This window comes from Desmodus rotundus, chromosome 9 (assembly GCF_022682495.2).
Source record: "Desmodus rotundus isolate HL8 chromosome 9, HLdesRot8A.1, whole genome shotgun sequence".
NCBI lineage: Eukaryota > Metazoa > Chordata > Mammalia > Chiroptera > Phyllostomidae > Desmodus > Desmodus rotundus.
The window spans coordinates 50,005,912-50,030,958 of record NC_071395.1 but is presented as its reverse complement, the minus strand read 5'-3'; the positions used below and the strand labels follow the sequence as shown (position 1 = coordinate 50,030,958).

Sequence of the window (25,047 nt, the reverse complement as noted above, 5' to 3'; positions counted from 1 at the left end):
TCACTTCCATTAATTTAATATTTATTTTTACTTTATATCCAGATGTCACATTTTCTACATTAAAATATAATCATGCTGACTCCCCCCAGCCCCCCAGCACCCTCCGAGAAAAAAGTGAAGAACTTTACACAACTTGAAGGATGGAATGCACAGAGAAGTCGCCACTGCACCCAAGTAACAAAGAACACAGAGAGCACGCAGGAGACGCAGCGGAGTGGAGTGCAGGGAAGACAGCTCAGGGCTCAGAGCCGAAGGAGCAGGAATTAAAAGGCTAAAGCTTTTAAACGCTATCACTTGTGCCACAAGATGACCCTGAAGAGGCAGAGATAGGTCAGAAAGCACGACCAAATACGGGGGTTTTCCAAAGGCTGCTCCCTAACAGAGTTTAAAATATCCATACACAGCAGAGCTTTCTCCCGCTGCCTTGCCTTCAGCACCTGGCGAACACTTTAGAAAATTACACCACTGTTAGCATGTCCAAGTAGAATGGGGATAGGTTGTTCTTCTTCTTCTTCTTCATTGTACCCCCAACTCTTTCCAAGCAACAACGACACTGGTTATTTTCATCAGGACCCCTCTGCACGAAAGCCCACTGGGGATCGAGACGAGGCGTCCCACCACTATCAGATCAACGCCAGCCGTGCAAAAGCCGGCGACGTCCTCCTCAGAGGGAGGGCGAACAGTCAAAGACACAGGAGGCCCGACCCGTGCGCACCGAGGAGGACGAGGAGCTCCTTTACTGCTCTACTCAGGAAAGGAAAGCGCAGGCAGACAGCACAGGCCAGCTGCTAGAGCAGCAGCGCAGACCCAGCGGGACGCCGCCGACGCGAACGGGAAGCTCAGGAGAGAGGGCTCGGGCTCGGGGTTCTTCCAAGAGGCAGCTGCTTTCCACCCTGCCCTGCCCCTGATGTGAGGATGAGAGCCTTACAACTTCCCATAGCGATATTCTGGAGGGGGTGGGGGGAAGGTCTGAACGTCCAAATACTGAGGACATCATCAGGCAACTGGCTACCCACTATGTACAAATACACACATCAGTAAGGAAACCTCACCTCCACCCCTGCAGCTCCTTTAAACAAAGCACGGACAATCCAGGATTTCCGAACAGGGGATATTTTAAAGTCTGTTAGCAGTTTAAGACACGGCAACACTGGCACGGGATGTCACCTATTCTGTTCTTAATCACAGGGTAACATGGTAAACTCCAACACAAAGGTGGCGATGGGGGGTGCGAAAGGGTATGACAGCGGAACCAGTATGTCACAAGGGTGGCAGCTAGTGCTTTGCGGAGTCCCGCGGGTAGAATTCGCTCAGGGTGCTCTGAGGGATTCTCTTCAGCATTTCTTTGGGGAAAATTCGGAGCAGCTGCCAGCCAATGTCCAAAGTCTCAAAGACAGTGCGGTTTTCGTAAGGACCTTGTAAAAAAATTGAGATTGGATGAATACAGGCAAACGACTTCCAACCCATCAGTGTCAATCAGGGTCCACCCTGCTATACGACCAGCCCTGGGAGCATGGAGTAAGAAAAACAAGAGGGGTGGAGCATGAGGCGTCCCCAGACTGGAAGGGACGGAATATGCAAATGAGGGCCCAGACCATAAGCACCATGCGAAGCAGAGGAAAGGGAGAGGCCCGTGGCTGGAGACAGCAGGCAAGCAGCCTAGTGTGTACAGTGGGTAGGGGGGAGCTTTTCCAACAACTGGGAAACATCTGAATACCTTGGGCAGTGGAAACCAACCCGGTGTGGTATCCAGTGGGTAGTGAGAAAAAGTTTCCCAGCAACAGAGGCCACTACAGATTTATAGAAAGGCCACCTAAGCACATGCATAGGTCAGTGGTTTTCAAAGTTTTGGGGGTTTTTTTACATAGCATAAACCATCCTTATCATGTAAACAAATCTCATTTCTTAACCAAGGAATCAGAGTGGCTGAAGTTCTGGATTCTTTTCTCTACCAGAAGAACTTCAATTGTACTTTAAAAATAAAACACACACACTTGTATACTGGGGAATTTTAATGTTAATAAAAAACGTGTCACATAACTAGAAGGTGCACGAACCCTAAGTGTGCCGCTTCCTGCACTGCTCCAAAGCAAACACTCCTGGTCACGGCACCCCTGAGCTCAGGAAGAGCGCTACCAAGCATTGGCAGGAGTGGCAGGGGAGAGACCACGCAGAACAGCTTGGAAACTCTGCAGGTGCGATGAAAGGGAAACCATTTTGACTTTTTAGTAGAGAGACCATCAATAAAAGCTACCCCGGCAATGGCACATAGGGAGGGGGGAGACTGTTGAAAAACCTGGCCCTAGTAGCCAAGAAGGACGAAACCAAAGGCATGGAGTAGGTCTTAAGACTCAAATGTGGCCCAACTCAGAGAGTGCCGGAGACCAGAAGCTTCAGCATCACCCAGAACTTGAGAACAATGCCCAGTCTGGAGCTGGAGCTAACCAGGACGATGGTCAGGCCAGAGGTAGACAGAAACTGAAAAGGAAACTGCTACGCAGGTGGTCAGCTGGGAAAAACTTGGGTGCTGACCATGCTGAGCCTCAGGGACGGTGGCACAAACAACGGTGGCCCAGGTGAAGGTGTGGGGTTAGGGCTTCAGAAAGAAGGTAAGGATCGTACACAGCAATTCAGGCAACAGCACAGGGGAAAAGCCAAAGCTTGGGGACAAGAAAGCACAGAAAGAACAGGCAACTAAGCCTCTGGGAAGACACACAATAAAGAAGCAGGAAGGAAGATAAATCAAAAAAGGAGATGAAGGCAGATGGGTCAGAAAAGTCCCAAACCCCCAAAGCCAGAGGAGATGGTTGCAGAGAGGCTGGGAGGAGGAAGTCCTGGCAAGGGAAGCAGCTATAAGGAAGGGAGAAAGTTAAATGGGAGCCACATCACTGGATATTGGGGTGGGAGACAGAGGAGGAGGAGCCGGAGTGCTAAGTACCAAGGTGTGAGAGAGCTGGAAGACCCTCTTCTCCAATCAGAAGGAAGACTATACAGAGACCAATGTGAAATCTCTCAAATTAGGAAAGAGGGCTTTAGAGCTACATATGAAGCTGTTGAAGTTTGTAAGAAAAAAGGCATCTTACCCTGAGCAATAAAGTTCCTTTCAAACTTCTGCAGAAATTCCAGGTAAAGAAGGTCGTCTGAGGTGAGGGCTTCTTCTCCAACCACGGCTTTCATGGCCTGCACGTCCTTACCGATAGCGTAGCAGGCGTACTACAGGGGAAAGGTTCACAGCACAGGGAGATTTTACCAACACTCACAGTGACCGGGGCCACACATGTGGAGCTTTAGCTGTCTTCGTAAGAGCCCACAGAAGGAAAGTCATGTTATTTACAGGCACAACGCACATAAATAAAACTCATGAAAATATCAGAAGGACTTTCTTACAAAGCAGTCTCACTCAGAAAGGAGTCTTTACTTACACAATCAACATTACTACAAAAATACACTTCCTTAATGTGTCAATGAGCTGACATTTTATAGAGCATTTGAAAATCAGAACTCATACCACTGAGTATCCCATCCGCAAGTTCTATTCAAGAAAAATATTTGTGATATCAGGAGTACCATTTCTACCTCAAAGTTAAAAGTATTTTTCTTTATTTGTGCCTGCTGTACAGTCTCATATGACTGTGGAAACCAAGGAATCCATAGAATACATAAAGCAGTATCCCTTAGAGTTCCCACAATTGCTTAATATGTTAAGCAAGAAATGTTAGAGTACCCTTTCAGGAATGCCCCATAATTGTTATTAAGGTTACTAATAAAAACTTAAAAACGGCCCTATAGCTTGGTTTTTTATTCAGAAACTACCATACATAGGATTAAACACATAAATATAAGGTTTCAAGAATATAATTTTTAATCTTGGTTATCAGTGTCCATCCTTGTGAAAAAAAAGAGTGCTTGGTTCTAATGACTTTTTTTAAAAAGATTTCTTTTTTTTTTAATGGATATTATTTATTTATTTTTAGATAGAGGGGAAGGAAGGGAGAAAGAAAGGGAGAGAAATATCAATGTGTGGTTGCCTCTCACATGCGCCCAACTGGGGACCTGGCCTGCCACCCAGGCATGTGCCCTGACTGGGAATCGAACCAGCAACCCTTTGGTTCACAGGCCCACACTCAATCTACTGAGCCACTCCAGCCAGGGCCTAATGACTTTTTATATTTCACATGAAGTCTATACTAAAACTGTATGTGGACAGGGAAAAGAAAAGTGATATGGGAGAAAGATAAGAGGTGTAAGACAGCAGAAAGAACAGACCAAAGGTCTTTAAAGGTCTTTAAACTGCTTTAAAGGCCATCCTTAAGAAGACATACGCACCAGCTGGTTGGAGACATCGGCGTGATCCTTTCTGGTCATACCTTCCCCAATAGCAGACTTCATTAACCGTGACAATGAGGGCAGCACATTAATAGGTGGGTAAATCTTGGGCAGAATGGGAGGGGAAAATATTATATTTAAGTACAAAATTCAAGCTTTACTGGTGGAATAGCAGCATTCTGAAACTCATTACTATCCCTTAAATTATATTAAACCACTGCATTGTCTCCTAGATTAGTTTGAACATGACTTCCTGGTACAAAATACTTCATGGCACAATATTTCTTTTGAGAATCAAATCCAAAAAGTGAAACCTATACTCAGTATAAGATTATATTGAAAAACTGAATTCTCACTATCTGCCTACAGTATCAAATCTAACTGATCTTCTGAACTGACTCAAATCACATACAAAATAAAAAGATTAACAATAATTCCACCTAAAGGGTGATCTATTACAGAACCATAAAAAAGTCTGTCTTTGATTATTCAGCCATAAAAAAGAAACTGTGTCATTTTCAACAACATGGGTGGACCTTGAGGGCATTATGCGAAGTGAAATAGAAAAACATAGATACCTTATGACCTCACTTATGTGTATGTGGAATCTAAAGACAAACAACAGCAAAAACACCCCTGAGCTCATGGATACAGAGAACAGACTAGACCGGTGGTTGGCTGCCTGAGGCGCAGAGTGGGGGTGGGTGGGCTAAATGGGTGAAGAGGGTCGAAAGGCACAAATTTCCAGTTATAAAACAAGTAAGTCAGGGGGACACAGTGTGCAGCACGGTGACCATGTCAACAGAACGGAACTGCTTATTACACAGCAGCCAGGAGAGTGGCCTTCACAATTCTCATCACGAGGAAAAAAAATTTTAACTACGGTGATGGATGTTAACTGGACTTATGTGGTAACCATTTTGCAATATATACAAACACTGAATCATTATGTTGTATACTAGAAACTAATAGGTCAGTTGCTCCTCAATAAAAAAATAAAATAGGAAAAAAATGTTTTTATATTACTGCCAAGATTGGTAGATTATACCACTATGGAATAGAATATCCAGAAAAGTTCTTTAAAACAACTGACTCCATTTTGGGCACAACAAAGAAAAGTAGAAATTTAATTCTTTATGCTAGCACTCTTATCCACAGCAGGATTTTGTAGTTAAATCCTCAATTAACGTCACTGATCGGTTCTGCGACTTTAAGAGAAATAGCACATAACAAAACCAGTTTTATCACAGGCTAGTTGATATAAACAAGAGTTAACTTCCTATGGCATTTCATCACTTTAGAACAAAATGACATTGAATTAAACAACATTATTCAAGGATCTGCTATATATAGAAATGACAAGTTCACAGCCATAACAAAATCAACTTAAGTTGATATTAAAAAAAATTAAAAATTCCTAAGAGCAAAGCCCAAGTACCGAAGAGCAGATGTGTGAGTTCTACAGCGCCGCTCAAACGTCACATACCTGTCTGTTGTGCAGCTGCCTGTCCACATAGATCTGCCCCTCTGTGATATACCCGGTCAGGTCAGGGATGGGGTGAGTGATATCTACCAGAAGAAGACATCTGACGTTGGTTACAGTTGTCCATCTCATTTAACAAGCCCAGAGGATGTCCATCTGCATCACCTACAGCATTACCTAAAATGGTGCTATATAAAATAATTTTCTCTGACGATGGAAAAGTTCTATTCCTGTGCTGTACAATATGGTAGCAACTAGCCAAATGTGGCTAACATAACTGAAAAACTTTATGGTTTTTCAAATTTATCTAATTTTAATTAACTTCAGAATTTAAACTACCAAATGTGGCTAGAGTTTATTATATTGGAGAGTTTTATTTGGTTGCAGCATAGACATAGGGTAAATGAGCTGCAGTATAAAAAGGACTGTATCTGCCCTGGCTGGTGTGGCTCAGTAGACTGAGTGCCAGCCCACGAATCAAAGGGTCACCGGTTTGATTCCCAGTCAGGGCACAGGCCTGGGTTGCAGGCCAGGTCCCCAGTAAGAGGTACTCAAGAGGCAACCACATATTGATGTTTCTCCCCCTCTTTCTCCCTCCCTTCCCCTCTCTAAAAAATATATAAATAAAATACATTTTTTTAAAAGTACTATTTCTCCTAGTTATGTGACCTCTTCCAAAAAGATTTTTTAAAATTCCATCTTAAACACAAAGTTCCCTTGCAGAGATGTGCCAATGGACGTACACTAAGAGAATATTCCTAGCTCATAAGCTATTTCAACATGGAAAACACAGAGATGCTAGAGAAGTAAAGCACCATGACGCAGGCAGCACCAAAAAGGTCACTCAAGTGGAGACATTTCTGAGTCTGCTAAATTACATGAAGGAACTTTGCAGCTACTCTCTCCAACAAACGATTTTCACGTCAGAAGCAGTACAGTATTCCAGGTGGTGTGAATGACGAACGCAGAAGGCCTCAGTTCTAAAGCTCCCACTTCCTGACCTTGACAGATACTTACCTCCCTCTGCCTCAGGTTAGCAGTTCTGTCTCAAAGTCGCTACGGCGATCAAATGAGTCAATATTTATAAAGTACTCCGAATGGTCCTCAAATAGAGTGAGTTATTACTGTTTCTGGAAAATATCTCGTAAAAGTGCTTTATAAAATCCAAGATAAGGACTAAAAGGCTTTTCTCCAGGAGCCACACTGAGCACACAGGCAGACAGGTGTTGTGCTATGGGCTTTCACAGACATAGTCAAAGAAAGTCATGTTTAACCAGCCGTTGGTGATTATCTGTCTCCAAAGCCTTTTTTTTTTAAAGATTTCATTTCTTTTCAGAGAGAGGGGAAGGGAGGGAGAAAGAGTGGGAGAGAAACATCAATATGTGGTTGCCTCTCATACGCCCCTACTGGGGACTTTGGCCGGCAATCCAGGCATGTGACCTGACTGGGAATCGGAATCGAACCAGCAACCCTTTGGTTGGCAGACCAGCGCTCAGTCCACTGAGCCACACCAGCCAGGGCTGTCTCTAATGTCTTGTGGCACTTATTATTTGTAACTTTCATTCGACAGTTATGCTACTTTGTATTTTTTGTGCACATATATAAAAAATATCCAATTAGACTGAAAAACTTACATTAGGTAGAAACCATACGTTTTTTAAAAATTCCTCGTATCTAGACCAGTGTCCTGCAAACAACAGGCACTCGACAGTACCAAGTAAATGAAAATTTAAAATTCAAATTATAAAGAAAATTGTTTGTTTCTTCCATAAAAGGATAATGATAATTATGAGCAGTTTTCAAATGAAAACTTTTATTTGGGTACATTTCACTAGTTTATGTGAACTCTTGAAGGATAAACTCTCATAAGAGTTTCAACTCAAAAAGGTAGACAGTCTTCTCTCTTGGAATCAAAGTCCCTACAAGTAGGGCTGCCATCATCCAAAGACGAACACTTACCATCATTGGGCATGGTGAGAATAGGGATTTGAGTAATAGAGCCGTTTCTACCTTCCACTCGACCAGCGCGTTCGTATATTGTGGCTAAATCTGTGTACATGTAACCTGGGAAACCTCGTCGACCAGGAACCTCCTCCCTGGCAGCTGAAACCTGACAGTAAGCCCAGGAGGGAAAGATCACACACCAGAACATGGAAAGGAAAGCTTTGTTTGTTTGAATAACGCCAAATTACAAAGTTGGAATATTATCTTTTTCATTTAAATATTGTCTCTAAGACTTCATTTACAAAAATCTAGCAACACAAGTTCAAATTATCCTGCAATGAAAATGCTGACAATTGGGGACTAGAATTTTTTTTTTCCCATTTTTTGTTAAAATCATGTTGCCATAATACTAATCTTCAAACAGGCTTGCTAGAAGAAAATGTGCTTGCAATTTTATAAATCAAAGGAAGTTAATTTTAAAACTACGAAAACTTCTTAGTTCACAAGATTTATTTCATGCCACGGATCTTGCCGTGTTTATGTAAGCTAACCCTGAAAATGATAAAAGGGAAGGAAATCCATACCAGGAGGCGTTTGATGTACCTTACATTCATTACTTAATCCTCACAACAACCCTGTGAGGAAGGTAACGTTAATGCCAGTATTATAATTATAACCAAAGGTCAAATAAATAATTTCTCAAAGTCACAGAGCCAGGAGTCTATTACTGCACAAAATATGAACAGTAACAAGCGGTCCTTCTCTCAGAGGCGAGCAGACGGGAACGTCGGCGTACCTGTCAATCTACAACCACTAAAAACCCAAAAGCATGAAGGCCAAGCGTAAGTGCCAGTTGGGCACCTCCCCACGAGTGTGCTACCGCAGGGTCACCTGAAGCTCGGTCTGCACACCAGCTTTACCAACGTGCAATGCGGAAACACAGAAAACAAGATCTGCATTTAGAAAACCTGAATGGCAACTCAACAGAGTAATTTCACATCTGTTCAAGCTAATTAAAAAAATCTAGGCTTGTAAATTAGTTTTTTTAATTTCACTTCTCTAGTAACTAATTTTTGTTGATTTTATAAAAGTACTGACTGTGACGGGTGGGGGCAAGGTCCTCCACTGACCAGTACGGCAGCAGGGTGAGGTACGGGTCTCAGGGAATTTTAAAAAGCTACACAGCCTGTCTCTTCAAAAGTCTTTTTCCTTTCTACAGGCTTAAAAGAGTAACTTACTCAAAATTCCAGTAACTTGCAACAGAAAAAACACCCTAAACTTCTGGGTGATAACTCTAGAATCTTAATATTGTTCCTACGTAAACACTGAGTTTTCCGAAGGAAAAGGTGCTGGGAAGGGCGCTGCCAGAATATGGCCTTTATTTTCACTGACATCGTTAAAAACAAAACTCAGTAAAGGGTTAAAAATTGACAGTCTGGACAGAGAGGGAACTTTCTGGGAGAGTAACTGAATAAATAGCTTGCAACAGTTACCATTCTATTTTAGAATCAAGTCTTAACCCATGGACAGTGACACTGTGATAAACAGTCCAATAGCTTAAATCTCTTCTAATCATTTCAACTCAAGTGACAGAAAACAAGTTGGATGTTCCTTTCTGATTAATTAAGGTATTCTATTAATATATAAGCAATGAACTTTTAAAAACATGATTAAAGAAAGTAAAAACTTACAGAGAGACAAGATTACCCTGAAAATTAAGCCATTTCAACGAAGAGAAAAGTTACCTCTCGAAGCGCTTCGGCGTAAGAGCTCATGTCTGTTAGGATAACCAGTACGTGCTTCTCACACTGATAGGCCAGAAACTCAGCTGTGGTGAGAGCCAAGCGAGGAGTGATAATTCGTTCAATACTGAAACAGAACACGAAGCCCTAAGTCACTCAAACACACAGGCCAAAAACAAAGGAAAGTGAGATTCTGGAAATAACAGTACAGTCCTCCCTCTAAAAGCTTTAAGTCATAAACTGAGGAGGGTAAAGCAATTATTACTTTAAAGGTTCTTAAATAAGGCAGAGTTATTTTAGGTATTTACATAATAAAACATACTTCTACAAAGTTAAATTATTCTATAAGTAGCTTCTCAGAACTACACAGCTCTCAAAGCAGAGAAGAGAAAACAAAGAGGAAGAGGGGCCGAGCCCTCCGGCAGGAGGGAGGGTCGCTGAGCGCTGAGCAGGGCGGGCGCCCGGTCACTCAGCGGCAGTACCTCAGCCGAGGGGCACAACAGGCCACGTGCTGTCGTTACTGTAACATTTTACCTCCCTACTCTCAGTCACATTTTTGACCTGACGCCTGGGTGGACAGAAAGAAATAGCTCTCTTTACTTACGTAGGGTCATTAGCCAAGTTCAAAAAGAGGCAGACATTGTCCATGGAGCCATTTTCTTCAAAGTCGGATTTGAAGAACCGGGCGGTTTCCATGTTTACCTAAACAGTAATGACTTCATCAGTGCCGGCAGAAGGAAAGTCCTCAACGTGTTTCTGATGAAAGCCAAGCTATAGATCTCCACTGTTCTTTTGTTTAAAGTTTCAAGTACTCAAAAAATTTTCACAGAAGTCAACAGCATGAACAGCCTGCTTTAGACACAAAGAGAATTATTCTTTCATTTCACAGTCAAGCGCCAAATTTTAATCCTTAGTTTGTCCAAAATGCCAAGTTGCAACTTCTCTATGGAGAGATAAATTCAATAATACACAAATAATTTTTTACACGTTCTAATAACATAAGCGATTAATTTTATATTTGATATTAAACCAGAAAATAATTTTACTTACACCCATAGCAGCAAATACAATTGCAAAGTTTTCCTCACTGTAGTCCACTACATCTTTGGATTTCTTTACCAAGCCAGCCTGGCGACAGATCTGAGCTGCAATCTGATGAGGACAAAAGCGCTGGGTTGAAATCTAAAATAGCAAATCTACAACAAAATAACTTTCATCCTAAACTTTTTGAAATTGTACTTACAGATGAAATTGGGAAGTTTTAAAGGACTTTACCCAACAAAACTATTTTGTACTTTTTGCAAAGATTCCTAAGAGTAACCAAGAAGACAGCGATCATGCGTGGATAAAGGTTCGATGTAATGGATTGTATAACCAGTAAGAGTGGGGATTAGTACTGAAAACTCTTTGGTTTCCCATTAATGTGAAGCATTTAGAAATTCTTCCTCATTAAACTGAGCACCAAGCAGGTACTAGCTCTCACCTCATTGTGCGGTAAGCCAGCAGCAGAGAAGATGGGGATTTTCTGCCCCCGAGCAATGCTGTTCATGCCATCGATGGCCGAAATGCCCGTCTGAATCATCTCCTCTGGGTAGATTCGACACTGAGGATTGATTGGCTGGCCTGATGCAGTTCAAAAAGGGAAAATTTTCACACGTCTGTACATGAAGATTAAAACCATATAAAGCATTTCTTTCTACTCTTAAAATAGCAGTTATTTCTGAAAGTGGTTAAATAATTTTTTCCACTAGTCTTGCATGGACCCAAGAAATATATGGTAGCAGAACTCAAGTTTCTGAAGCAGATAAAGGTGTAGTAAATAAGAGAGCAGTCCTCATTCCAAAGCTTTACTATTTACATTTCAGGTATAGCCCAGTGATCTCTTAAAATATTTTATATAAAATTTGAAGATGATCTCTAGGAAAAATAAAGTTATTAAATAATAAAATAATTAATTATGGAACATGTTGGCTATTAGCTTAAAGTGTCACAAAAATCACTATGTGGCAGAGACACAAGCTAGAAGGATGCAGGCCATTCCCGCAAACACAGAAACCCACTGACTGTCCTACCCATGATGTCCAGGAAGTCTTCAGCCAGGACAGCTGGACCTCTGTCGATGGGTTTTCCTGATCCATTGAATACCCGACCTGTAAAACAGTGAGACAGTACAGAGTGGACAAGGATACCAATTTCCATCGTTTTTGAAAAGACTTTATGGAAACATGTTGAAAAGGAAACGGATCTCTGCCCAGAATGAGTAATAATATCAACTTACCAAGCATGTCCTCAGACACGGGTGTTCGGAGAATATCCCCAGTGAACTCACAGGATGTTTTCTTGGCATCGATACCTGAGGTTCCTTCAAACACCTACCAAGGAAGAGAAGTAATCAGAAGGGCAAAAGAAATTTAAATCATAAGCATTTAAATTTTGTCAGCCCTAATAAAGTCAAGTATTATACATAAATGTACACCATTTTTAGTATCATGAACACAACCTCTTGACCAGGGTCATGCCTGTAGGACATCAAATCCTACAAGCGAGCTAAAAATGTTTTTTATATTTTCAAAGAATTAATTAAAAGAAAGAAAGAAAGAAAAATATGCATCAGAGACCTTAGGTGGCTCCACAAAGCCCTTTACAGAAACGTTGCTGACACCTGCTCTGGATTACTTTTTGGGGGAACGTGTTATCTGAGAAAACTGGCATTTCCCATAATTGGTGACATTAAAAGTTAGGAATTACAGGACACAATTTAAAGAAGCTGACTCAGATCTTATTTTGGTTCCATCCCATAAGCTGTAAATTCTGCTTTTCATCTCTCTTCCTACATGATTATCTGCTTCATTTTAACCATTTCAAAAAATAAATAAAGCCACCTTACTGGTGGAGCTATTGGGCTTACAGTGGAGATAAGTGGCTGACATTTGGCACGAAAACATGCAAAAATAACCCCCCACCCGCCCCCAGCCAGTAATCAATCTCTAAAGATACACTGATTCAATGACGACCAGAAAGAACACGCGATGTTCCTTATAGTTCTGTGATTAGGAAAAAGTACAGCTGGCCAAGCTTTGAAAGTGACGCTTACCTGAACCACTGCTTTGGAACCACTAACTTCTAGAACCTGCCCACTTCTCTTTGTGCCATCTGGTAACGTCAAGTGAACAATCTCAGCATATCTGGGAAACTAGGCAAAAATTAAAAATCAGTAACTAACTACAGGGTTAGAGGTTAAAGTCAGATTTAGGGTTAGGGTTAAAAACCTCCCCAAACACTCCACACGCTCTATCTCGATCACAGTGCGTACCCATATGCGACCCCACCACCTTCCCCAACACAAAGGTACACCCTAGAGTTTACGACATCCTCAAGTAGTCGGAGTCCTTCAAAGGCTCATCACTGGGACACACACTGGCAAACCAGCATAAGGTACAGAGAGAAGGGTCTTAAATCCATGAAAACGCAGTAATTAAAATTTTTCCTTCTGTGTATAAAGTTTTGAGACTACAGAAAGGTACAGAACTCAGAAACAACCATGTTCCCCCTACTTGGAACTGCAGTCTGCTGGGTGTGTGACTGGGGTTGTGTGTGTGATCGCCTGCGTGTTTTGGGGGCAAGGGGACAGAATGCAACTAGATAATAAAATAATGACTATCACAATAAACAAATATCCCCCCCAGTCTAAATCTCCTAACCAGATATGTATTCCTTTAATCCGTTCTTAACATTTTAAATGCATGCTTCCAAAAATATAGTGTGGTTTTATTTATATAAATGGCAACACACTTAAAAATATCATCCTACAACTTTTTATTTCATTTGTCCTTATGTTTTGGATCGGTCATGTAATATTTACAGTATTTTATCAACATAATCTATGAGAACATGCACCACTATTTTGTGTGATGTGCAGGCAAGCACCTGCCAATTAAACTATGACAGACGACTGATTGTAACTTGATTTTGGATATGCTAACAAGTGAATATATGAGCATCTTAACATTAATGTTAGAACAGACGTAGTGAAAAGAAAATACATGACACCACACTTTATTCAGTTGTTCTGCCAGCGGAGTTCAAGGTTGTCCCAGGTTTACACTGCTGCAAACATGCTGCAATGAACACTTCCACACGTGCTCCTTACAGACTTTGCCCGTTTCCTGCCAAACTCCTCCCCAGACAGACTGCTAATTTGCAATCTCCCTACCAGTACGCGAAAGTATCTTTTCCCTACATCTCTGCCAGCTTATATACCTAATATTAAACACTAATTCTTACCATTTGATAAAGTAAAAAGTAGCATCTTTCCACTTTGTATTTTCGATTCTACTAATACTGGGCATCTTTTCACGCTCACTGGAAGCTCAGACTTCATCTCCTATGACTGGCTCATTAATGTCTTCTCCTCACTTTTCAACGGAATCTGCTTTTTATTTTTAGGAGTTTTGTAGATTCTGGATACTAATTTTTTTGCAAATATCTGCTTCCAGTCTGTTTCTTGTCTTTAAAATTTGTTTATAGTATCTTATCACTTGAAGTTTTAAGACTTTTTATGTAATAAAATAACTTGTTGTCCTTCATGATTTGTGCATTTTGTGTCCTGTTGAGAAAAACTTTCCAAACTGATGTCACTAAAATGGTCTTTTGTACTATCTTCTAAAACAGGTTTTTTATGTTCAGGTGTTTAATCCATCTGGATTTACTTTTGGTAAGTAATTTTACTTTTCTCATTTTTATTCTTTTTAATAGAGAAAGCCAAATGCCCTCATAATATTTACAGAGTAGCACAAATGTCCCCCACTGACTTGCAAGGTAGCCTTTACCATGCACCACGACCAATTCTCACGTGTGAGGGGCGTTCTCACGTTTCCCACTAATACTCCCGCTTACTCCTGCCCCGAGTCTTCACTCCTCGTCACTCTAACTCTAGCTGATGTTGTTACCTCGGGAGAACCAACACCTTTCTAGGCGGTCGTTCATGAACACGGAATCTACACTTATTTTAAGTTTTCTGTCTCTAAACAAAGTTTTATAGCTTTCTGTAAATAGGTACTAATTATTCCAATAATTAGTTAAGCTGGCACACAGAATACTACTGACTTCTGTACACTGATCTTGCATCCAGCAACTCTGCTTTACACCTTGTTTCTAACAGTTCGTCCACTGAGTGATGTGGGTTTTCTGTTTGGTTAACATCACCAAGAAATGACTACTAGCTGTGCCTTTTTCTTCCTAACCCCTTGACTCCCTAATTTCTTTTCCCCCAGGTCAGCTGGGCCCCGAGCACGAGGACGAGGACAGAGTGTGGTGGGGACAACAGGACCCCCCTCCTTGCTCCTGCTGGAAATGGAAATGTTTCAAAGCCTCTCCTTGTGTGTTATTTGCTGGCAGCTGTGGTAGGTATCCCTTAAGAGGTTAAAAGTTTGGTCTAGTCCTTATTTCCAAGACTTTTTTTAAAATGAGTAACTTATCGCTTCTCAGCCTTTTGGCTAAGATCAAGTGTAAAATGAGTAATTTTATCAGCTACTTTTTCTGTATTTATTGAGAAAAGCATAAGCTTTTTCTAGTTTCATCCATGAATGAGCTGAATTACACTGATATGTTTTCTAATATCAAGTATTAGGAAATACTTTGTATTGCTGAGATAAACTCTAATTTGTCATAATTGTGTTTATTTTTTGCATAGTTATCTTTGCTAATATCCAACATACAAGCATATTAAGAATTCTGGAACCTGTGTTTAGAAGTGAAAATAGCTGTAATTTTATTTTCCTGTACTCCCCTCTGTCTAGTGTGGGAATCAAAGGTGTGCTCACTTCATTGAGGTGTGCTGGGTAGCAGTCTCCATCTTCCTCTATTCTGATGCAATTTATGTACGGTATCTGTTCCTTCATCCTATGTGTATGCTTTAAGTTAAAAACAAAAGCCAAGAACTAAAAACAAAACAATCACTTGAAATCTAGTGGTATAAAGCCATTTTTAAAACTACATAAAATTTACCAGCTCTTCCTCAGCTGGAGCTATATACCCCAAACATTCAATGAAACTTTCTTAGCTCTCTTAAAATTACTTCCGCAAAGATGTTTTCTAAGCCCCTCCCATTATCAACCCTTACAGCACCCTGCACTTACCCCTGATAGCACTAAATAATAAGACATTTCTGTGCCCGTGTTATACCTGCTCCCCCACTGTGCTCACTGGGGGAGAGGCCACGCCCACTGTTCACCGTCAATTTTTCAGCTGAGTTCAGCACTTGACATAGCGGAAACATGAATGAGTATTTTTAAACTTTTCAGTAATATATTTACTAATATAAAAGTTTCACATTTTAAAAATGAGCCCAAAATCTTATCTATTAAAGACTATAGAAGAAAAAGATAAAGACACAAATAAAGCTTCCTATCATTTCCTCAAAAAACAGAAGTGATGGCCCTTTCACAAAGCATTTCTGGGCACGTGCCTAAGCCTTGTACAACTGGAATGCTATTCCCTGCGCTTTGAATCGAACTGCAGACTAGTATGAAACTGTGGCCAGAGGTACACTTGCTGCGCTGAACCTCGAGATTCATTTGTATAGGTACCTTGTTATGCACAAAAACATTACCTCAGTGAGAAAGCTGAAGAGACAATGTACTTTGCCCTTTCTTTTAAGAGATGTTTTTCCATTTATTTTCTGCTTCCAGAGAGGTCACATGCCAACACACTTCTACCATTACTTTCCTCAACAAACAAGTAACTGTGTGCCTTTCGCCCTAATCCCCCACAACAATCGACGTAGAATTTCTGTTCTGGAGAGCATATTAGAGAAATTATTCTCTCCAGAGATATTTATCACAGAACTCGGGCAGACTGCGCCCAGGATATTCAATTACAGACTGTATTCTATGCCTCTTTTTCTAAGGTAACACTAATGTGTTTATAATTTTCATATACATGTGTGGCTACAACAACAACATGTAACTAAAGTAAAACAACCTGGAAAAGTAAAAACTACACTTTGCTTTAGGGGTTTAGTTTCTATTGAGATAATCTGTGTTTATTCAATATCTGAATACCAGTGCCAAGCCAGAAAGTAGCAAGGTTTGTTCATTCACAGACCTTAAAATTTTAGTCAAGACGACAAAAAGAAGTAACAAGTAATTATAACACGTGGCAGTCTATGAAAAGAGCGGTGATACCATATACCAATATAATATTCTACAGGTTACAGAACATACTCATAACTATTACGTTTTTTCCCAATGGACATGTAAGGTAGGAGTGACAATTTTTTTTGAATTCCGCAGACAAGGGACGCTAGGTCACTAACAACCCACAGTAGACCCAGTACCGGAATCCAGTCTTCTGACTTTGGATCTAAAACTTGTCTCCTGTATAGCGCTGACACCCAGACAAGACACGGCTGAAAAATCCTGACATAAAATTTAAAGTACGCGTAACGAGGGCTTAATGCCCCATTTTTAACTTCACAAATGGTTAAACGAAGATGGTGGTGTATTACCTTCACATGATCTAAGATCACGAGTGGACCGTTGACTCCAGATACTGTCTTGTATGCTGGAAAAGACAGAAGAGGCAGCTTTAGTCAAACAGGACAACAGCCTCAAATATCTCCCTGGGATCACACAAAACCTCTCTCCACTCTATCCCACCTGTTACAACCTGGAGCGCTCGAACAGTTAGCACACGTTTTGTTGAATGTATTAAATATGGCTGTGCCTGGACAACTTTTCATAATCTACCCACACGCAGCCAAAACCATCCAAATCCTTACCATGATTTTTAAGTCAGTCACGATGTTTTAAGGACCCAGGATACAAAGACCAAAAAAAGCGCAGAGGAACAGATTTCCCTCAGAGCTCACAGTTGTATATGGAGAAGGGGTAGTTACAGGCTCTAACAGATGTGTGGAGGGCGTGGGAGCACAGGAAGAACCTGGCAGTCCTTCTCACCTTGAAGGGAACAGGAAAGCTTTGTAGAGGAGGTGGCACTTACCAAAGTAGGTACAGAAAGGGAAAGGAGTACTTAACTTTAAGCAGAACTGACAACACTCACAAAGGAAATCTGAGAAAATGTAGTCTGTTAAGGTAAAGGCTATCATTACATGGCATCTTAAGAACTATGGGAAAATCACTTTATAAAGGAGGGAGTAGGCAAGGAAATGAAAGGCCAGAGGGTCAAACGAGATAAGTATCCTTTAAGAAAAAAAAAGAAGTCAAATGTTACTGTGAGCTTAGAGGCTTCCATTTTCCCTGAAAATTGCAGCCTAGGAATGAACCATAGGTCTGCAAGGCAGCCAATCCCCAGGGTAGCTGTCCTTCCACCACATCCCACCCCACACCACTTGTCAAGTACAATGGTAACTAGATATAAAACAGAACACTCGAGAGTAATTATAACATCGTAATTAACTAAACTTCATAATCAGAACAGTTAAAAAAAAAAAATAAAACAATTGTATTAAAAAAGCTTACTACAAGGCCTAAAATAATTTCTAAGAAGCTGTCAACCAACTGGGAACTTTCCACTTGCTTGGTTTCTCACGGAGTCTCGGGCAGAGACTGCTGGCACAGGCGCAGACTCCCAAGAATGAGGAAACCATTCAGTGCCCGGCCTCTCCACTCCAGGGGCTCCAGCCCGGAAGCAGCACCCTGGCAGGAACAGGCGGACCGAGCAGGCCAGCACTGTCAGGGCCCCTGCCTTCCACAGACATTTAAACCCTGACATCAAGCGTGTGCTGCAAGACCTCTGTACTTGTAACCATCTCCTCAGAGGCCCCACAATGACTTTTGTTTATAACTACAGACAAAGGGCAAGTCACAAACTTAAAAAGTCAAGTCACTAGAATGGATGGTAAAGAATGAGCCATTCCTCAAAAATTATTAGAAAGACCCCAACTGTCATATTTTCTGCAACTTTTATGAAAATCCACTCCATTGTTTGAAAATAGCCTAATATTTTTAAAAATAATTCCTACCCCTAAAAATGATTCATTGTTCTCATTTTAAGAGTCCAAACATTCTAACAATGACTTTCTAAAATTGCTATGTGGAAATGCCAAGTGAGCTACGTAAGAAACAAGTTTTCTTAGAACCCAGTGCTTAAAAATACAGAAACAAAAATCTTTTCAAAACTTCTACCTAAACAGTGGGAAATGGAAGGAGGGACAAATTATAGGCAAAATAACATCAATAAAATCCTTCAGGTGAAAGCCTCCTCACTTTTTAGAAATGATCTGCACCTCCTCTGAATGTCTAACCTCTACAACAATGTTTCAGAATCTCATGCTTAAATCCAGCACATTCACAATTATGAAGTTTTGCCAGTCACGAGCAAGAGCATGACCAAGAAAAAGAAACGTTAATCATTGCTTTTCCCGGAAACAGTGAATAAAGCTGACTTCTACACAGGGCTAGGTTCTACTGCATCAAAAGCAGTCTCTAAATTTGCAATAATATATGTAGCCTTTAAAAAAAATTTAATGTAAATTTTATTTTTCAATTACAGTTTACATTCAATGTTACTCTGTATTAGTCTCAGGTGTACAGCACAGTGGTTAGACAACAGACAATCCTGTACTTTGCATTGTGTTCCCCACCTGGCACAGTACTACTGATTATTCCCTATGCTGTAGGCACATCCTAGGTAGCCTTTGAAAAAGTCAGTAACTAACTATTTGAATTAATTAATATGAATACTATCGATACACATTTCACAAGTACTTGTCAGAAATCCTTATTTGATCTCCATAGCAGGTCTGTGAGTTCACTAGTATCACCCCAAGTTTGAGGAGAGAAAACTGATTCTGAGAAACCCAGTACCGTGCCCGTGGACCTGCACTTACGGAGCCGGGCCCCAGAGCCGCCTGTTCTTTCACTCTGCACCGCAGCTCAGACGCTAACACTGCACTAGTCGGTCTGTAGGCTGGCACACTCGTAACCATCCACAGCTATGCCTCTCAAAGTGACGCCATGAGTCTGCATGTTTATTTAGCTCCAAAAAAAAAAAAAGGTTATTTTGACTATTTAATGCACAGGACGATGATTCCCTTTGTGTCCACATTTTGTCATTACTGCAAAACTATCTTTCTTCAATGGAGTGTAGCGACTGGAGAGTTTAAATAGAGGAAAGATGCTGATGGAGACGCTTCAGCAGTTTTGCCTCATTGGAAAACATGAAAAACAGGAGGAGACTACTTTAGATACAAATCAGAGGTTAAGCAACATGCTTGGTTTAAATTAAACTGACATACACAAACTAACCTGCTAAGTGTTGTAACCCAAACTAAATTAAAAAATCACCGAACAAAAATTTGGAGAGTGCACCTCACTTTTGCAGAGCGTCTTTAGAGAGGTTATTTTATTTCAGTTCCCCATGATGCTGGGAGGTAGGCAAGGCTGACACATCCCTTCTACACTTAAGCTAAGGCTCCAAGGCTCTGAGAAATCTGTTACTAAACAGGAAAGCCAGGATGAGAAGTGATTTTTTGTTTTTGGGGGGCGTTGTTTTCCCCTAATTCTCAAGTTGGTACCCTATGACCTTGTAACATTTCTGAACCCAGCCTCCAGTACAATTAAGAAATATGGGGATGGCACAGTTCCGAGCACTTGGGACCACGGATATACACTAGAAACAGTTTACATACAAACTATAGCTCTTTTCCATAATAATAAAACCATTTGCAAAGAAAAAACTACCAGAGAAAATGTTATCAAACACCACCTTTTATCTCTCAGGATATTCACCCAGCCTTCCTGGCCATTACCATTAACAGCCCAAAGCAGAGATAACAGTTTAGAGTAAGGCTGCCAAAGGCATTAAGCTACTCCTCAGAAAACTAAAAAAACATTCACAGATTATACGAGCACTTCTATCTATTTACCAAAATGATGACCATTCCTCTCTTGAAATGTTCCAAATGCACAAGAACTTGGATCTGCAGGGATGATCAGAACTAGCGACAACACAGCAGACACCCGTTTACATTATACACCAAACACATGCTACAACCAACAAGTCACTCTGATGCTGAACTATACCAAGCAGACAATACATATTTATGGAGTAACATTCAAAACCAAAATCTACAAAGGTTTTTAAGAAGCATATCTTGTCAGATGACATCCTCTTCCTCCTGCAGGATATAAGATTGTTCAACACCACTAACGCCACTTAATGATTGTGAAATTTTTAAAGAGAAAATTTGGCAGCCATTGCACAAGAGATCTAGTCCTTCAGCCTCTGCCTCATTAGCAAAACAAAACCCAGAGCAGTCATCTTCCGTTGTGCAAGAAGAGTAGATGCCCACACCCTGAGCAGTGGGCACTGAGAGCAGTGGGCAACGAGGGAGAGGTTCTAGAAAAAGGCAAGCCGATGATCCCTTTATCTGACTTTTCTGGGGCCAGCTCTGCTTTATGATGTAAGAAACACAAGGTTAGCTAACCTAGGGTCTCAAGAACGACCAAGATTATCCAATTCAAAATGTATAGTGTCCAAAGCTCTATGTATATTATTGAACCTTGCTCAAAGTTTAAAAGAAAATCAAGTTTCCTTTCCTTGTGACTTTAGGAATTCAATTAAAGTGCTCAAGATTGTATCAAGCCTGCACATCCCATTTTCCAGTTTTAACAGCCCCATCATCCTGAAGTTGTTTTAAAACAGGATCCAATCTGTACGGTGAACTGCCGATATTACTCCATCCCTCCATTCAAACAGCACACATCAAATAACTGTAACATTACTGCCTAAGATGGTATCATCAATCTTTAATTAGAAAAATTAAGAGATTAACCAATATTTATTCACAAGCAATTAACACTATTAAACAGAATCAGGAATTTGGCAATGCAGGGGGAAAAAATGCTATTCTGCAAATGCAGTTAGCTGTTAGCCTAAGTATGACACCATTTATGCCTTTCAGAGTAACTGGACAAAGGGGAACTCAACTCAATCACGTATCCCAACTCCCTACTCTGATCCCATTCCCGTTAAGACTCCATCCACTAAACTATCAGAACAAGCGGTTTAAGTGCATGTTATACAACAAATTATAAGACACAGTACTTCTGTGTGTCAAGCAATGTGGGAGGCACTGAGTATACAAAAGGGACTCCTGACCTCTAAAGGTTCAGTTTTAAGCATGTTGCAACAATTCTGTTGGAAGGAATCTCATCTAGGGAAGTTCTTTTAGTCACTGGCTAGGCACACAGAGATACCATACCCACCTCCCTTAAGGGTTTACAACCTTAATCATGGAGAACTCTCTAAAAAATATTATTTCAGTTGATACTCTCTGAAATGACACTGAATGAATAATTATTGAAAACTCACTACTGCACCCTTATAACCTTTCCTTAGAAACACCACTGTCTTATCTGTCCTACCCAAAGCAAAGCATACAAATGCAATTCACAAGTGAATTCATAATTGTTAGGTATAAATTTACTGTTAAACTCAACATAAAATGCAACATCTGTCAATTTCCTGAAACACTTCTATCAGCTTATAAAAACCCCCAGTAAGCATTCTCTAATTTAGATCATTCCCAGTGTAGAAAGCACATCTCGGCAAACGTAGAATCAAGTGTGTTTTCCTCTCCTAGCCCTGCAGTGCTGTCACATGACCCAGTGACAGATCAGGCCGGGATTAGTCAGGCAGGAGAGAAACCCTTCATCTGAAATGCTGTTTAACCAATGAGCCACCCATAAAAAGGCACTCTGGCAATTAACCAGTGCAAATATAGTCCTGCCACCTGGGGAAACATCAGGTGCTTTCCCAAGTTTTGAATCTACTTCCAGGGCTCATCCCCAGTTCCTAAGAAAGCTGTGAAGAGGTCTGATGCTACACTACTGTACTGTTTCGTAATAAAGAGCCATTTCTTGAGCAGTTCACTTAAACTTGGTTTTTAAGGCCTTTTTATAATCACGACACTTAAGTATTCCTATGCATATGCTTTGCATAAATCATGCTATGTGAGCAAAGATGCTTGGTTTCCCCAAGACAGCCTTGCACTCAACCAAGTTAGGTTAACTGGTCAGTAAATGAACAGGCAATGGTAGAAAAAGGCCCGGCAGAATTAAGAGACCTGGCATTTTAGTTCCTGCTCGGCCAATAAGGAGGTGTCTAAAGCCTGGCAAGTGCTGTCCCTCCAGGAACCTTAGGCTCCTCACTGTAAAATGAGAGGGTTAGACTAGATAACCTGCGGGGTACTTTTCAGCTCTAGCGTTCCGTGGTATCTAGGTGTCCTGCTGTGGAGCAGCCCCTCCACCCAACATCTTTACCTACGGGCTGACCTCCACCCCCGAAAGGCCCCACCACGTCAGCGACGACACTTACACCTTCGCCCGCGGCAGAAGCTGCCCTGAGGTCCAAGCCAGTGAGAGCAGATAGGGAGGGGCCATTCTCTCGACCACTAAATATCCAAATGAGGTCAGGCGAAGATGAAATTGGAGTGACAAGAAGCCTCTTCGAGGAAGAGACAGGAAGCTAGTGCCTGAGAATGCTCCGGCCGAGGGAAGTTGTAGAGGGCAGGAGCCCACCAACCCCAGGAAAGTTCCCGCTGGTGCTCCTTCCCTCACGGAAATATAAGGTACACTCCAATCTCCTTCTAGAGAGAGGCCTGTGGGTGAGGGTAAGGGGGACGCGAAAAGCAAAAATAAATAATTCATCCCCGCCCCCCCAAGCCGCTGGCTAAGCAGGTGAGTAGGAGCAAGGGGCTGGGCTAAAAAGCCAAGACAGGATCCATCTTGCCCTCTGATACTCACTGAGGCGAGGCTGGGAGAGGTAGTTCCGGCTCACTGCCAGCGCCTGCTCCCGAGATCCTACCACTGGCCCACTGGTGGGCACGGGTAGCTCGGGTGCGGCCCCGTTCACGATCCCCCGCATCGCCCGCAGCGCCATCTTGTCTCCTCCGTCCCGACTGGCCCGGCAGCGACGCCGCGCAGGCGTAGATATAGCAGGGGCAGCCCGCGCACCCGGCTCCGCCCCTGCGCGCTGCCGAGCCTCGGCCTCGCCCCGCCCCCTTCGCGGCTCGCGCTAGCTTCCTCGTGACTCGGCATCCGCGTGGGCGGGACTGAGCCTGCGCGCCAGCTGCAAGGAGCTGACCAGCGTGCTGGGAGGGAGGGAGGCTGGGACGGAGGGGGGACCGTGGCCAGGCACCAGGAAGCTGAAGAGAAAGGGGGATCCAGAGAGTAAAGCAACACATTTGAGGGATAAAGAGAGGAAATGAGGAAAAAGGGACGTAGGTAAGGGAGGGAGTGGGGGAAATGGGACGGAGGGGGAGGAAGGCAAGCGCGTACATGAAAAGGCCAAGTGATGTCCACTTTATAATGGCACTTCATGACATTGAATGGACTCGAGGTCTAAAAACACACTTTGAAAAACAAAAGCAATGAAGAAGTACAAATAGGTAGTTACAGAGTAGCCATGGGGATGTAAACTACAGTATAGGAAATGGAGTTGCCAAAGAACTTAAAGGCCTGACCCACGGTGGTGAACAATGGTGTGGGGATTGCCTGAGGGAGTGGGGCGGGGGCGGGGGGGGGGGGGGGGCAAAGGCACAAAAATTGGGACAACTGTAAGAGCATAATCAATAAAATATAATGTTAAAAATATGTTTTAATAAAACCTATTGTGGTGATTATTAAAATAGGGTGCTATGTGCCATCGTTTCTTTTACTATCTTCCTGTTCAATTCGTTCCCTCATCTATCACTCAAAAACCATATACTGGACTGTTTTAGGGTGGTGGTAGCGGTGTGAAAAACAAAGTGAAATGTATTTGAAGACTAAGAGTCAGAACTAGCTAGAATAAACAGCTGGCTATGTTCGGTGACAGCCCAGGCTTGGGGGCTGAGTGACTGAAGGGATTATGGTGAAGGAAGTGGTGAACTTTGCCACAGGGTGGTGGAGGAGGAAAAGAGAACAGCTAATTATTTGGGGGTCTGTTAAGTTTCCTGTGGAATATTCAAAATGAGATTTCTACTGGACGCTATAGATAAATATCTCAGGAGACAATATCTGGGCAGAACTGAAATCAAAATCTGTGTGATCATCATGTTGGTGACATGGAAATAAAAGAGATTAAAAAAGAGAGTATGTGTGTGGTGTGGGAAAATGGGAAAGATCAACTTTTAAGGGATGACTAAGGTTAGGGTATGAACAAAGGAAAAGTACACCGCAATCAAACTTGGACTAATACTAGAGTTATTGAGAACCCAGACCACACATCCTAGAAGCAAAAAGAAGAGAAAATATCGAGGGGTTATTGTATAATGCCAAAAACCAAAGGGAAGGCAAGTAACAGGAGCACTCCAAGCATCCACTGTGCTTGGCCATTACGTTACAATGGGAAGATAGATGCTTAACGAAGACCAATAAAATTTTTGCATGGGTGAGAATGTTAGGGTTTGAAATGTGTACCGTGGTGGAGTGAGAATTACTCAGTTACATAAATTCTGTTTTAGGTGCATCTCATCCTTTTGAGCCACACCACTGATGCACGCATTCCTCAATTTTGAGTGAGATTGAACATCATTTGGTATATCTT

At 41.8% G+C, this 25,047-nt stretch overlaps 1 protein-coding gene across 1 annotated transcript; it reads right to left on the bottom strand.

The window, feature by feature from the left end:
* ATP6V1B2 (ATPase H+ transporting V1 subunit B2) lies at positions 1-23,447 on the bottom strand. Its single transcript, XM_024560752.4, has 14 exons — positions 23,265-23,447; positions 17,003-17,058; positions 12,590-12,688; positions 11,774-11,867; positions 11,568-11,645; positions 10,979-11,118; positions 10,546-10,647; positions 10,100-10,197; positions 9,499-9,622; positions 7,769-7,919; positions 5,813-5,895; positions 4,327-4,431; positions 3,084-3,213; positions 1-1,415 (listed from the first exon to the last, which is right to left on the bottom strand). The coding sequence occupies exons 1-14, from the start codon at positions 23,398-23,400 to the stop codon at positions 1,276-1,278; spliced, it is 1,536 nt and encodes a 511-aa protein (XP_024416520.1). The 5' UTR covers positions 23,401-23,447; the 3' UTR covers positions 1-1,275.
* Between the last annotated feature and the right edge of the window lie 1,600 nt (positions 23,448-25,047).

Bases quoted from the DNA above. Each gene is read 5' to 3' on its own strand.
- ATP6V1B2 (XM_024560752.4), bottom strand. From the start codon at position 23,400: ATGGCGCTGCGGGCGATGCGGGGGATCGTGAACGGGGCCGCACCCGAG. The intron at 10,198-10,545 runs GTAAGTAAAATT...ATTACTGTTTAG, and splicing joins TTGTATTTGCTGCTATGGGT to GTAAACATGGAAACCGCCCG. The intron at 1,416-3,083 runs GTAAGATGCCTT...TTTTTTTACAAG, and splicing joins AAGGAACTTTATTGCTCAGG to GTCCTTACGAAAACCGCACT.